This window comes from Mobula hypostoma, chromosome 6 (assembly GCF_963921235.1).
Source record: "Mobula hypostoma chromosome 6, sMobHyp1.1, whole genome shotgun sequence".
Lineage (NCBI taxonomy): Eukaryota > Metazoa > Chordata > Chondrichthyes > Myliobatiformes > Myliobatidae > Mobula > Mobula hypostoma.
Window position 1 is genome coordinate 9950921 of NC_086102.1, and position 15165 is coordinate 9966085.

Below are 15165 nucleotides of genomic sequence, written 5' to 3' on the forward strand. Positions count from 1 at the left end.
TTCTTGCATTCCCTTAGGACTGAGCATGACTTAACTGATCAGTAATTGTTCCTGAGGTTTCTGTGTACCTTGAGATAGGACAAGGTAGCGATGGGGCGGCGTAGCAGTATACCAGTTAGCGTAATGCTATTGTGGTTCAATTCCCGCTGCTGTCTGTTCTCCCCATGACAGTGTGGGTTTCCTCCGGATGGTCCGGGTTCCTCCCACATTCCAAAGATGAACGGGTTAGAAGGTTATTTAGTCACAGAGTATAATTGGGTGTAATCTCATTGGGATGGAAGGGTCCATTACTGTGCTGGATCTCTAAAAAATTAAAATTAAAAGAGATGTTAATGAGAGAATTTTAAACAAAGTTCTGTGAAGGGTTTTAAAAGTATAAGGAGTGTGATGAAAAGGTTAAGGGTGGTACTGGGTTTTGTTGGATTGGGAATTATTTTAGGAAAACTGGAGGAAGAGAAGAATTGGAGCAATGATATGGAGATTTGAGGTGGTGAGACTGGAGACGATTATGGAGATAGGGAAGGGGAGCGAGGACAAGCAGTCGGGTAATTATGAAAGGAGTAGTTTTAACTGTGAAGTCTTGGTGGTTTAGGAAGCAGAATTGGCATTGAGTGCAGCACAGTGGTAGTGGGGGGTGGAGGAGGATAGAGGAGCATTGGAACAGGTAGGTGTTGAAGACGGTGTCACAAGCAAATAGAGCGAGGCTGACATAGAGGGAGCATGTCTACACATGGAGAGAACTGGGACCTGGGATGAACTGAAGCGGAGTAGTTGTGGGCATTCTGAGAAGGGTCTCGGCCCGAAACCACAACTATCTATTCATATCCATAGATGCTGCCTGACCTGTTGAGTGTCTCTAGCATTTTGTGTTAGTTGCTTTTGATGTTGTAGACTTTCTTCTTTCTTTTTTCTTATTGTCTGAGTGGTGGCCTTGGATTGGAAAAGTGTTCTTGGGAAGGGTGTGGACCACCCAACATTGGCACTGGTCTTCTTGATTTCATTGGGGTTCATCGGTTGAATGAGTAGTTTCCTTGTCCAGAGGCAGTAGATGGACCATCCAGGTCTTATCAGTGCACATCTGAGAGGTGGCCTCATGGAACAGCATGGGAGGGGGGTAGGTTCTTCCAAGAATCCAGATGGAGATAATCTGACCAGTAATCAGAGTAGGAATGGAGCCAAGCAATAGTTACAGAAGTGTGTTGGAGCACCACAAAATGTTGGGGTAGTAGTTACATCCTGTAGAATCAGTAAAGAATTCTATAGTCTGCTCACACCTTTCCATTCTGCTTATTTTCTTCTCCTTATGTTTCTAATTATGACCTACCAGTCTCTGTCTCAACCTTCTTGTCTCACCTACCACCCTTGCCTCAGCTTTTCCCTTCATCTCTTTATATTGACTATCTTCTCTTCATCTTGATTCAGGGACTCGGCCTGAAGCCTTGACCAACCTCCACGGATAGAACATAGAATAGGACTGCTCTTGAACTAGCCCTACAACCCACGATATTGTATCAAGCTAATTTTTAAGCTAATCATACTTTATTCCTTCTTCCTACTCATTGTCCATTTCCCTCTATTCTCTGAACATTTATGTGCCTATCATATCTGCCCCCATCACACCCCTGATGCTTGACCTATTGATTTCTTCCAGCAGTTTATTATTTTGCTTTCTACATGTTGGGTTACACAGGAATTTGCAAGGACATAGCTTCTAAATTAATTGGACGCAGATGTCACTCAGTGTCCACACCATTTTATTAGGTACACCTGTACACCAGTTTCTTAATGCAAATATCTACTCAGTCAATCACGTGGCTGTAATTCGATGCATAAAAGCATGCAGACATGGTCAAGAGGTTCAGTTGTTGTTCAGACCAAACATCAGAATGATTATTGGCACCAGATGGGGTGGTTTGAGTATCTCAGAAACTTGCCAATCTCCTGGGATTTTCATGAGCAACAGTTGTTTTTACAGAGAATCATGCGAGAAACAAAAAAAAATCCAGTGAGCTGCAGTTCTGTGAGTGGAAATCCCATGTTAATCAGAGAGGTCGAGGAGAATGGCCAGACTGATTTGAGCTGATAGCAAAGTGACAGTAACTCAAATAACCACATGTTACAACAGTTGTTCACAAAAGAGCATCCTGTAAGGCACAACAAGCCAAAGTGAATGAGCCATGGTAGCAGAAGACCATGAACATACACTGAGTGGCCACCCTCTTAGATATAGGAGCTAACGAATGGACTGGTCACTGAGTTTATAATTTATCAATTCAGCATGAAACAGTTTGAAAAGAAAGAAATACCCTTTGAATTAATTACTGTTTGTCCAACTGTGCTAAGGCCCACTTTCAGCATTTAGTACATTCCTGTAAAATTCGATGCGTTTCCAAGTAACAGCTTCAAGTTAATGGTTCAAAGGGGTGGTGCAAGTACATTCACCAATGAAAATTAAAATGATTCAGCATTGAGGCAAGCTCCAAACTTTCTCCCCAGTATTCAGAGGTGGGCTTAAATAAGGAACTCCTGTATCCAGTCAACGAATTCCGTGACTCGGGCGTAGACCCCTGGGCTCTCGGGCAGCCCACATCCATGCCCAAATGACGTCACTCCAGCCAGAAACCACTGATTGGCTTGTTTACAGATGAGGGGTCCTCCAGAATCTCCCTAAATGAAAAAGACTTGTATTTATATAGAGCCTTGCCAAGTCTCTCAGCCTGAACCTCAACTGCTTTGCATACAGCAAGTTAGTTTTGATATGTCACTGTTGTTACACTGACAAACAGTAAATTTATTAATTGATAAGAACAGTGATGGTTGACCAGTTTTGTAAATGATGGGACGATGCCCCAATAAAAGGAATTTCTTGCATTACTATGCTGTTTTCATGTCACTTTGTATGCTTATCCACAGTCATAGTACAGAGGGGAACAGGCCCTTCAACGCACAATGTCGTGCCAAATTAAATTAGTAATCAAATGGCCAACTAAACTAATCTCTTCTGTCAACACAATGTCCATATCTTTCCATTTTCCTCACATTCATGTGCCTATCTAAACATCTCTTAAAAGTCCCGAATGTATCTGGCTCTACTGCCATCCTAATTAGCACATCCCACCGTTCTCTGTGACCCTCACATCTCCTTTGAAATTACCCCCCTCACCTGAAATGCATGCCCTCTGGTTTAGACATGTCAAACCTGGGTAAAAAAGATACGCCCTGTCTACTCCCTCTGATAATCTTATAAATCTCTATCAGATCTCCCCTCAGCCTTCACTGCTCTAGAGAAAACAACCCAAGTTTGTCCCACTTCTCATCGTAGCACATGCCCTCTAATCCAAGCAACGTCCTGGTAAACCTCTTCTGCACCCGCTTCAAAGCCTCGACACCCTTCCTACAGTGGAATGGCCTGAACTGAATCTAATGGACTCAGAGTTGGACAACACAGAAACAGGCCATTCAGTTCAGCACATCCAGTCTGACCATCTCACTTATCTACACTTGTCCCATTTATCTGCACTTGGTCACAGGGTCCCCACACTAATCACGCTTGCCTACATTAGGACCATATCGTTTAATGCCTCTCAATTTAAGTGCCAGCCTAAATGCCTCTTAAACATAGCCAAGCCCGCACCTTCCCTCCATCTGCCGCAACTGGCAGGATTTCCTGGTGGCCACCTATTTTAATTCTCTTCCCATTCCCACTCTGACATGTTGGTATACGGCCTCCTCTGCTGCTATGATGAGGCCACTGACAGGTTGGAGGAGCAACACCTCATATTCTGTTTGTGTAGCCTCCCACCTGACAGCATGAACATTGTTTTTTCTCATTTCCAGTCATTTCTCCTCCCTTGCCTTTTTGTATTTTTTCATTCCTGTTCTGGCTCCCCTCTTTCTTCTTGTCTTCTCCTCACCTGCCTATCACCCTCCTCCAGTGCCCCTTCGCCTTTCCTTTCTCCCATGGTCCAGTCTCCTCTCCTTTAACATTCCTTCTTCTTCAGCCCTTTACCTCTTCCACCTATCACCTCCCAGCTTTTCATTTCATCCCTCTCCCCTGGCTTCCTACCTTCCCCCTCACCCGACTTCACTTGTCAACTGCCAGCTTGTACTCCTTCCCCTTCCTCTACCTTCTTATCCTGGCTTCCTCCCCCTTTCTTTCCAGTTCAGATGAAGGGTCCTGGCCTGAAATGTCAACATTATCTGAGGCACACCCAGAAAGGATGCCAAATTTGTTGCCACAGAAGCAAATTACTGTGACTGTGCTGAGTTGGAGGAGTTGCAGAAATGGGATTTGAAAATAAAAGTCTCAGCCTAAAATGATGACTGTTTATTCCTTTCTACAGATGCTGACTGTTCTGCTGAGTTCCTCCACCATTTTGTGTGTGTTACTCTGGATTTCCAACATCTGCAGAATCTCTTTTGCTTGGGACTTGAAAAACATTTTTTTGGCATTCAGATTTGGAATCCTTTTAAAAACTCAGCATAGTAGACTATTGTGTACATAGTATCATGTTCAACATAGCAGAACATGATTATGGACACACTTTGCAGAGATTATCTAGGGTGACAATTCTTCAGTATTAAGGCCATACGACAAAGGAGTCGAATAAGGCCATTTGGCTCATTGTGTCTGTTCTGTCATTTGATCATGGCTGATTTATTTCCCTGTCGATCTCGTTCGCCTGCCTTCTTCCTGTAATGTTTTGACACCCTGATGAATCAAATTCCAGTCAATCTCTGCTTTAAATTTGCCCAGTAATTTGGCCTCCACAGCTGTCTGTGGCAATAAGTTCCACAGATTCACCTCCTTTTATCTAAAGGAATTCCTTCTCCTCTCTGTTCTAAAGGGACATCTTTGCATTCTGAGTCTGTGCTCTCTGGTCCTAGACTTGCCCACTACTGGAAACATGCTCTCTCTACATCTACTCTATCTAGGCCTTTCAACATTTGGTAGGTTTCAATGTGATTTCCCCCCTTTCTTCAAAACCTTCACCAGTGGCAAAAAGAATGTCTCTCAAGGAATGAGTACAGAAAAAGAGTTGAGGCCTGCATTGATCAGCCAATCTAATTAGCCCCATCTGCTTGCGCATGGTCCATACTTCCTCAGTTTCCTACTTACTCCTTGCCTGCACCTGCTCCTGTCCTCTTGGGTCTACTTTCTCACCAGTGGCTGATGTTGAGCACATTTACCTGGCAGGTGTCTATACCTCCTTTAGAATAACCAGCACACATCATGTTATGTGTAATGTTATACTGCATCAAATTTTCCTGGCACTTTTCATTGGTTACGAGAGGAACCTCTGCCTCCTGAAGGACAAGTGAAGCTGGACCTGATGGAAAGACCAATTAAATACATATGGTTAAGAAAGGAAAGAAATTCAAGCATGCACAGAATCATGAAATGATCAAGAATAGGCCATATTGGTCTTTAAGTGTTTCTAGCCATTCATCTGTTTAACCACACTCTCCTGTTTGGTATTTACACTTAGTTACCCAATAAAGTAGCCACTGAGTTTATGTTCATGGTCTTCTGCTGTTGTTGCCCACCTACTTCAAGGTTCGACATGTTGTGCATTCAGAGGGATTCTTCTGCACACCACTATTGTAATGTGTGGTTATTTCAGTTATGGTCACCTTCCTGTCAACCCGAACCAGTCTGCTCTGACTTCCTTCATTAACAAGACAGCTGCTGCTCACTGGATGTTCTGTTTCTCACACAATTTTCTGTAAAGTCTAGAGACTATTGTGAGTGAAAAACCCAGGAGATCTGCAGTCTTTGAGATACACAAACCACCCTGTCTGACGCCAGCAATCATTTCACTTAAGCCTGATTTATACTTCTGTGTCAAATGTACGCCATAGGTATTGCGTACCCTACGCCGTGGAGTAACGTGCACCTCCCCAAAAAAATAACTCACACGCAGACTGCAACAACTGTGATTGGTCTGCTTGGTAGCATCGCATTTCCTCCTACGCATTTCCGGTTGCTTTTCTCCGCCATGACTGTACACTGATGCAAAATAAATGGTTGGAGACGATGAACCAAATCGCCAAATCTACCTGCTGACATCTGAAAATATTTGAAATGCATTTCCTCATCCACGTCTCTCACAAAGAAACTCAACACAGTGGCATAGAAACCCCACCGCCAACTAGCATTTTGGCAGTGAATTGCAGAGCAACGCAGACACAGCTACGCGTGCTCGCTGTGGAGTAGGACTACACAGAAGTATAAATCAGGGCTACGGCATAGCCCGTAAGCACAAGTATAATCAGGCTTTAGACCACATTAGTCTCCCACTGTGATGTATGGTCTTAACCTCTTGACCCTGTCTGTATGCTTTTCTGCATTGAGTTGCTGCCACATGATTGGCCAACTAGATATTTACATTCATGAACAGTGGTACAGGTTAACCTAATAAAATGGCTGATGAGTGTATACCCCAAAAGTCTTCTGCTAACGCAAGCAACTGATCAATTGTCTTTTCTGGGGTCTGGTTTGAATGTTATTTTGGTAATAGTTTGCAAATTTCATTTTCTTGTCGTCCTCTTCACAAGAGGTCTCTCAATGCTGGCTTAATTTTTGTGGCCTATTGTCTGTCAACAACATTGTGAATGAGAGCAGTTGAAATTCAATGGGGTGAAGTTCAAGTTCAGTTTATTGCCATTCAACCGTGCACATATATACCACCAAACAAAACAATGATCTCCTGGGACCAAGGTGCACAACACAGTACATATAACTCACAGACATAGCACATAAAGTTACATTACCATGAATAAATTAACAAGTAATAAGATGCATACATGATACACGTAAAAAGTACAATGCTTCTGGTGCCTCACACATGATGAAACCCGGTGGTGGCAGGGAGATCAGTTGTCTCACAGCATCGGGGAAGAAGCTGCTTCCCATCCTATCAATTCCTGTTCTAATGCTACAGTGCAGCCTATGCGATGATAGGGGTCAAAGGGATTGTTGGGCAGATGGGAGGGATCATTGACAATGTTAAAGGCCCTGCGTGTACAGTGGTCCTGATACTGTAAGTATCTTTGATGGGTGGAAGAGAGACCCCGATGATCCTACCATCTGTCCTTGCAATCCTTTGTGGGGACTTGTGGTCAAATATCTTGCATACCAGACAGTGATACAGCTGGTCAGGATACTCAACGGTGCTCCTGTAAAAATTAGTTAGAATGGGAGGTGGCGTTGAGAGACTCGGTGAGATCGTCCATTAGGTGCACTCCCATAAACTTGGTGCTCCTAACTCTCTCCACAGAGAAGCCATGTATGTGCAGGGAGGAGTGGTCAGCCTGCACACATTGCAACTCAAGTTGTGCTCACACCTTTCCAGCAGCCGTTCCACCTCCTCTCTGTATGCTGTCTCAGCATCATTGTCAATGACGCCACCCACTGCTGTGCCATTAGTGAATGATGTACTTTAATTCATTTATTAGAGATACAGCATGGAGTAGACCCTTTCAGCTCTTCGAGCCACACTGCTCTAGCAACCTTTGACAAACCTGATCAAACCTCTCAATAGACAATAGATAATAGGTGCAGGAGTAGGCCATTCAGCCCTTCGAGCCAGCACCACCATTCACTGTGATCATGGCTAATCATCCACAATCAGTACCCTTTTCCTGCCTTCTCCCCATATCCCTTGACTCCACTATCTTTAAGAGCTCTGTCTAACTCTTTCTTGAAAGAATCCAGAGAATTGGCCTCCACTGCCTTCTGAGGCAGAGCATTCCACAGATCCACAACCCTCTGTGTGAAAAAGTTTTTCCTCAACTCCGTTCTAAATGGTCTACCCCTTATTCTTAAACTGTGGCCTGTGGTTCTGGACTCCCCCAACATCGGGAACATGCTTCCTGCCTCTAGCGTGTCCAATCCCTTAATAATCTTATACGTTTCAATCAGATCCCCTCTCATCCTTCTAAATTCCAATCTATACAAGCCCAGTCACTCCAATCTTTCAATATATGACAGTCCTAATCATGGGACAATTTACAGTGACCAATCAACCTACTCCATACTTCCTTGGACCATGAGAGGAAACCGGAGCACCTGGGGAAAGCCCATGATTTCCATGGGAAGGACAAAGAGACTCATTACAGATTGCACCAAAATTGAACTCTGAAATATGGAATGTCTTGAGCTGTAACAGTGTGACTCAGCGGTGTCACATAAGCAATATACTTCTGAATCAGTATGATCTGGGATTGAACCAATAGGAATGTCATGAAGTTCTGATTAAGAGAACTTTGATTTGAGGGAATGCTGTTAATACTGCCCATACACAAATACTGGTCGGCAAGAAGTAATAGATCGTATCCTGCATAAAGTTATAAAGAAAGTATATTTACCAATTTCAACTTTATCAAACAATTAATGGGACAAAGAAAAGAAAAGGGCCTATTACAGTTAAATCAGTCCAATGTACACATAACGTTGGATCTCAAACTGGAGAATTCGGGGGTGTATCCCTTACTCATGCACTGGAGCCCCGGTCAGTGTGAAAGTACACACCACAAATCAAACTTCTCTCAAAGTCCATCTCAAACAACCTGGCTCTCACTCAGGAGTACAGTGCTATCCTCCTTGGAGTCTTCATCTACTCAAAGCACTCTTTCCAAAAGCATTCTGTGGAATCTTCCCTTGTGTACTGCTCTGCAGCTCCACCAAAAAAGGCAAACCGGACTACTGTCTATCACAAGTTTCTCTCCACCCAGCTCTCTCTAGAACCTTCTCCCATCCCACCATGCTGATTGGCTGGCACAACATTCTTAAGTTGAACAACAGGGCTTCTTATCTTCAACTGAAACCAAAACATTCTAACAGCAGGACACACTGCTTTTACAGAAAACTGTTAAGATGAAATATCTACAGCAGAGCTGCAAAAATCTTAAATGGGGCATTACATAGAGATACCTATTTGTAATAAATATATGAAACAATGACCAAGATGCTTTACAGGGTAAATAAAATTATTTAACCACTTTAATAACTTCCTGATATATTGCTTGATCTATTCGTTACTCTAGTACCAATCTTTTCTGATGCAAGGTCTTTACTGAAATGCTGATAGTGTTTGCTCGTGGGAGTAAGCTGGATGGTATTCATCTGTGGCTGCGCTTGCACAAGATGAGAAACTGCTGCGTGCTTGCTCTTACAGAAACCTGGCTCCAGGACAACATCCGTGCACCATCAATCTACGGGCCATGCCACTCACAGACTTGGGCTACATTATTATATCTTTTAATATTTTTGTAACTGTATATTTTTATGCAGTCATAACTACATACACTCTAGGTGCTGTGAGTTGTGTGTGACTGTTGGTACTGTGTTTTTCACCAGAGGAATGCTGTTTCATTTGGCTGTATTTATTAGTATGGCTGAGTGACAATTAAACTTGAACTTGACAATTCCTTTCCTCCCACAGGATCTGAAGAGTTCCACCAGCAGACTGATTGTTACACTTCATCAGAGATCCCTGCCTGATCTCTAGGGCACAGCCTCTCTTGCCTTGGGTTACTCGCTCTATGTACTTACCACCTTGATTCACTGCACCCCAGCCAGCGATGGAACACACCATTCCCGGGGAGAAATGTTGCTTCCTGTCTGGGAGGCAAGCCGGTTGGATGTACTCTGGAAAAAAAAAAGTCTTGTTAGCAATCACAGCCTCTGCTGTTGCAACTGAAGGGTTACAGGCTTGCAGTACCTACTGGAGTACAGGTGAGGAGTTAGTTTCCTCATCTGCTACCAAAGCTGGCCTCAAGTCTTGGACATCTTCGACTTAACTAGAATTAAAACATTAACTCTTTTACTCTCTCCACTGTTTCCAAGAGTTTCTTTTTTAATATTTTTGTAAAGATTAGTTTTATGTACATCAAAACATATAGTGACAGGTATCATTTTCCAGGAATGAAAGGGTTATCATATGAACTGTCATTGATGGCTTTGGGCCTGTAATCACTGAAATTTAGAAGAATGAGGGGGAATCTCATTGAAACCTATCAAATGTTGAAAGGCCTAGATAGAATGGATGTGAAGACAATGCTTCTATTTTATGAAAGTCTAGGATTAGAAGGCACAGCCTCAAAATAGAGGGACGTCCATTTGGAACAGAGATGACGAGAAATTTCTTTAGCTAGATGGGGCTGAATCTATGGAATTTGTTACCACAGGCAGCTGTGGGGGTCAGGTTAAGGTAGAGGTTAATAGGTTCTTGAATAGCCAGGGCACGAAAAGTTATGAGGAGAAGGCGGGATAATGGGGTTGAGAGGGAAATGGATCAGCCATGATGAAATGGTGGAGCCGACTCCATGGGCTTAATTCTGCTCCTACGTCTCGTGATCTTACGGTTTTATTTGCATTGACAACCAACTCAGTTACTCAGTCTGAAATATGCTGGGGCCAGCTCGCAAGTGTTGCCACGCTTCAGGTCTACAACTAAATAAGCCCAAACCGTATGTCTTTGGAATGTGGGAGGAAACTGGAGCATCCAGAGGAAACCCACACGGTCACGGAGAGAACTTACGAACTCCTTACGGACAACAGAGGCACTGAACCTGGACCACCAGTGCCGTTATCGCGTTATGCTAACCACTATTGCGCATCCAAATAGCTCCCTCAGTCCCTGCCTGCAGCTCTTACAGAGGTCTGAATGCAGGACTTTACCTGTGTAGTTTACAGGGGATTCCAAGTGCATCAAGGCAATATCACTGTCCTTAGTCCTTTTATTGTAATGAGAGTTTATCAGGATATGATCGATCAGTTGGACCCGGGTCTGGGGGTATGTGAGATTCATTTGGTTGTGGAGACCCAACACTGCCTTCCACCATGAGGGCATGAGGTTCCTCCTGAAAAGCAGTAAGAAACTTCGAGTCAGCTATCTATTCCAGTCAACACCGCAGTGATGGGACTCGGGATAGCACGGATGGTAAAAAAATTAAGTTTTTTGAAAGCTTCCCAGTACATCAGATTCTCATTTTTGGTCTATTATATGCCCTCTCTTTGGCTTTTATCTTGGCTTTCACTTCTCTTGCTAGCCATGGTTGTGTCATCTTTCCTTTAGAATATTTCTTCCTCTTTAGAATGTATATATCCTGTGCCTTTTGAATTGTTTCTAGAAATTCCAGCCATTGTTACTTTGCTGTCATCCCTTCCAATGTTTATTTCCAATCAATTCTGGCCAACTCTGTCTCTTCTGCCTTTACTCCACTGTAATACTGATACATCTGACTTCAGCTTCTCCATCTCAAATTTCAGGGAGAATGCAATCATATTATGATCACTTGCTCCTAACAGATCTTTTACTTTAAGCTCTCTGATCAATTCTCATTCATTGCACAACAACCAATCCAGAATATCTGATTCCCCTACTAATCTCAGCTGCTCTAGAAATCTCTCTCATAGGCACACTAGAAATTACTCCTCTTCAGCATCAATCTGATTTTCCCAATCTACATGCATATTTAAGTCCTCCATGACTCTTGTAACATTGCTCTTTTGGCATGCATTTTCTATCTCCCTTTGTAATTTGTAGGCCACATCGGTACTACTGTTCAGGGGTCTGTATACAACTTCCATTAGGGTCTTTTTACCCTTGCAGTTCCTTAGCTCTATCCACAATGATTCAACACCTTCCATTCCTATGTCACCTCTTTCTAATGATTTCGTTTCATTTTTTACCAACAGAGCAACACCACTCCCTCTGCCTTCCTGCCTGTCCTTTTGATATAATGTGTATCCTTGGACATTAAGCTCCCAGCTATAATCTTCTTTTAGCCACGATTCAGTGATGCCTACAACATCATATCTGCCAATCTCTAACTATGCTACAAGTTCATCTACCTTATTCTGCATACTGTGCGCATTCAGATATAAAAGCTTCAGTCCTGTATTCACCCTTTTTGATTTTGTCCACCTTTTACATTGCATCCGGTTGACTGCCCTCTCAACATCCTCTCCTCACTACACATTGGCTCAGTTCAAACCAACTACTTCATCTTCAGCACTACCATCCACAGTTTCTATGATACTTCTTCCATTGAAATATATGCAGCTCTAGACAGTAGTCTCAGCATGCTCAATCTTATGATTCCTAACTTTATCTGAGGTCTTACCAACATCTTCCTCCACAATCTCTCCATGAACTGTTCTGTCAGTCCGGTTCCCATCCCCCTGCAACTCTAGTTTACACCCCACCATGCAACGGAGAAAAAGATGTATATTGTATACATTCTCTGACACTGAATGTACCTATTGAACCTACTGAACATTAACAAACCTTCCTGCTAGATTATTCGTCTCTTCTAATTCAGCTGCAAACCACCCCTTCTGTCCCACCTTCCCTGGAAGGGAGAGTCCAATGATCCAAAAATATTATTCCCTCTCTCCTACACCAACCCCTTAGCCACATATCAAACTATATAACCTTCCTAATTCTGGCCTCTTTAACATCTGGCACAGGTAACATTCCTGAGATCACAACCCTGGAAGTCGATCTTTAACTTAGCACCTGAACTCCCTACACAGAGCCTCGTCACTCATCCTACCCATGTCATTGGTAGCTACATGGAGCACAACTTCAGCTGGTTCACCCTCCCACTTAAGAATTCTGAGGACTCAATTTGAGATTTCCTGGACCCTGGCACCTGGGAAACAACATACCATCCGGGAATTTCAAACTCACCGACAGAACATTCTGTTCATTCCCCTAACTAACGAATCCCCTATCACCACTGTGTGCCTCTTTTTCCCTATTTCCCTTCTGAGCCATAGAACCAGACTCAGTGCCAGAAACCTGACCACTGTGACTTTCCCCTGTTAGATCATCTCCCACAATGTATCCAAAGTGATATACCTGTTGTTCAGGGAGATGGCCACAGGGGTACTCTGCACTGGCTCCTTAACCCCTATCCCCTTTCTGATTGTCACCCAGTTTCCTGTATCCTGCTTTCCTGTGTACTAACTCAGTGCATTGATAGTAAGTTGGTAAATAGGTTTATTTTTGTCTGTGAAAGCCTTGTCTTACATATTGTCTGGACAGATCAATTCATTACGCAGTGTATTGAGGAGGTACAAGGTGAAACAGTTACAGAGAAAATTCAGTTTAGCTTGGCAATAAGATATAAGATCATAATGATTGTGAAATCGAAACTCCATCTCATTGTACTAGGAGACCATTATATATTTTAATAACAGTGGGGTAGAAGCTGCCCTTTACCTGGTTGTACATGTTTTCATGATTTTATATCTCCTGAAGATGTCACAACTATGGATGCTGCTGCAGGGTCCAGGTGCCAGAGCAGATGAGCTGCGTGACAGGTTTGACAATCGCTCTCGTAAGTATGTAGGTTCTAGCTGATTACTGTTTCATTATGGTGGTGTTTAACTCCTTTATCTTTGAGACTTGTCCAAAAGCACAGCAACATTTATGCTTCCTGCTTACCCTCATTCTTGTCCGGAAAAGAAGTTGACCATTTCGACTGATGATGTAAAGGAACGTTATTCATTTAGTATTTAGTTATTACTTCCAGCCAGAGTGTTGGTGTTAACTTTCAGTTTGAGGGTTGTAGTTAATGGCCTAGTGTTTATTGTTTCTTTCTTTTCCTTTCAATTCTGCAACAGGTCTCATTAAAGTCAATGAAATGTCAACCCATTTCAGTGTCTTTGTCTCTCTCTGCACTTGGGTCTTATCCAACTGGTTTGACAGGAGGGGGTGAAGAGAGAATATTATATGATCTGTATGGATAGCACACAAAACAGTTTTTCACTGTACCTCAGTACGGGTGACAATAATAAACCAACTCACTCTTTTGGGGTGGCATCCTTGTTCTTGCTTCATACGCTAGTGTTTGAGTTTCTGTATGAGGTCTGGGTTTCTCTGCGATCCTTTCTCACTGATAATGTGCATCAGCCATTTCAAGGACTCTCTCATGGAGTTGGCCGATTGATTACAACAACCCTGAAGGAAGGGATGTCTTACCCATATACACAGTGGGCTGCAGAAACAATCCACTGCCTGCTGACCAGAGTGGCTCCACACACGTGTCTACTGTTAAACTGAAGGGACACAATCCATGGCCAAGAGCCTTCTTTCGCGTCCTTACCACCGACGATCCTCTCAGCATTCGCCTGTGGCACCAGCACCCTCCCACAAGCTGAGGGGGAAAAATTACAGAATTGTGTATTACAGCATAGAAACACGAACTTCAGCCCAACCTATCTATGCCAAAGATCCCAGAACATAATGTACAGCTCAGGTGCAGAATTTGGCCATTCAGTCCATCGTGAGGGCTGCACCACACAATCATGGCTGATTTTTTTTAACCCTATTCTCCAGCTTTCTCTCTATAACCCTTAATCCCCTTATCAATCAAAAAACAATTAATCTTTACCTTAAGTACATTCAGTGACAAACCTTCATGGCAACAAATACAACAGACTCACAACTGTCTGGTTGAAGAATTGCTAACCAAGTTACCCTTCTAACCTAGTCCCATCAGCCTGTGCTTGGTCCATTTCCCTCTAACCATTTCCTATATAAGAAGTAGTGGGTACGACCCAGTCTATCGGGGTAAAGCCCTCCCAGCCATTGAGAACATCTATAGGAAGCATTGTCACAGGAAAGCAGTATTCATATTCAGGGACCCCCACCAGCCAGGATATGCTCTCTTCTCACTGCTGATATCAGGAAGAAGATACAGGGGCCTTAGGACCCACACCACCATGTTCAGGAACAGTTATTGCCCTTCAATCATTAGGGGATAACCTCACTCAACTTCACTTGCCCCATCATTGAAATGTTCCCCTAAACTATGGACTCACTTTCAAGGACTCTTCACCTCATGTTCTCAATATTTATTGCTTATTTATTGATATTATTATTTCATCTTTTTGCATTTGCACAGTTTGTCGTCTTCTGCACTCTGGCTGAAAGCCCTGGTTTGGTGGTTGTTCATTGATCCTGTTATAGTCACTATTCTATAGACTAGTTGAGTATGCCCACAAGAAAATGAATCTCAAGGTTGTATATGGTGACTGTGGGCACGTGACCAAGTGATTAAGGCATTCCACTAGCGATCTGAAGGTCGTGAGTTCGAGCCCCAGCCGCGGCAGCATGTTGTGTCCTTGAGCAAGGCACTTAACCACAC

General features: G+C 43.2%; 1 protein-coding gene across 2 annotated transcripts in view; it reads right to left on the reverse strand.

The window, feature by feature from the left end:
* Nucleotides 1-115: 115 nt before the first annotated feature.
* tmprss15 (transmembrane serine protease 15) overlaps nt 116-15165 on the reverse strand; it is a 101822-nt gene continuing 86772 nt past the window's right edge. For both annotated transcript variants that reach the window (XM_063050272.1, XM_063050273.1), the window contains exons 20-24: nt 13998-14172; nt 10685-10866; nt 9557-9652; nt 5191-5330; nt 116-2667 (exon numbers count right to left, since the gene is read on the reverse strand). In XM_063050272.1, coding sequence (XP_062906342.1) covers nt 2512-2667; nt 5191-5330; nt 9557-9652; nt 10685-10866; nt 13998-14172 — 749 coding nt within the window. In that variant the 3' untranslated portion in view covers nt 116-2511. The remainder of the gene's footprint in view (nt 2668-5190; nt 5331-9556; nt 9653-10684; nt 10867-13997; nt 14173-15165) is intronic.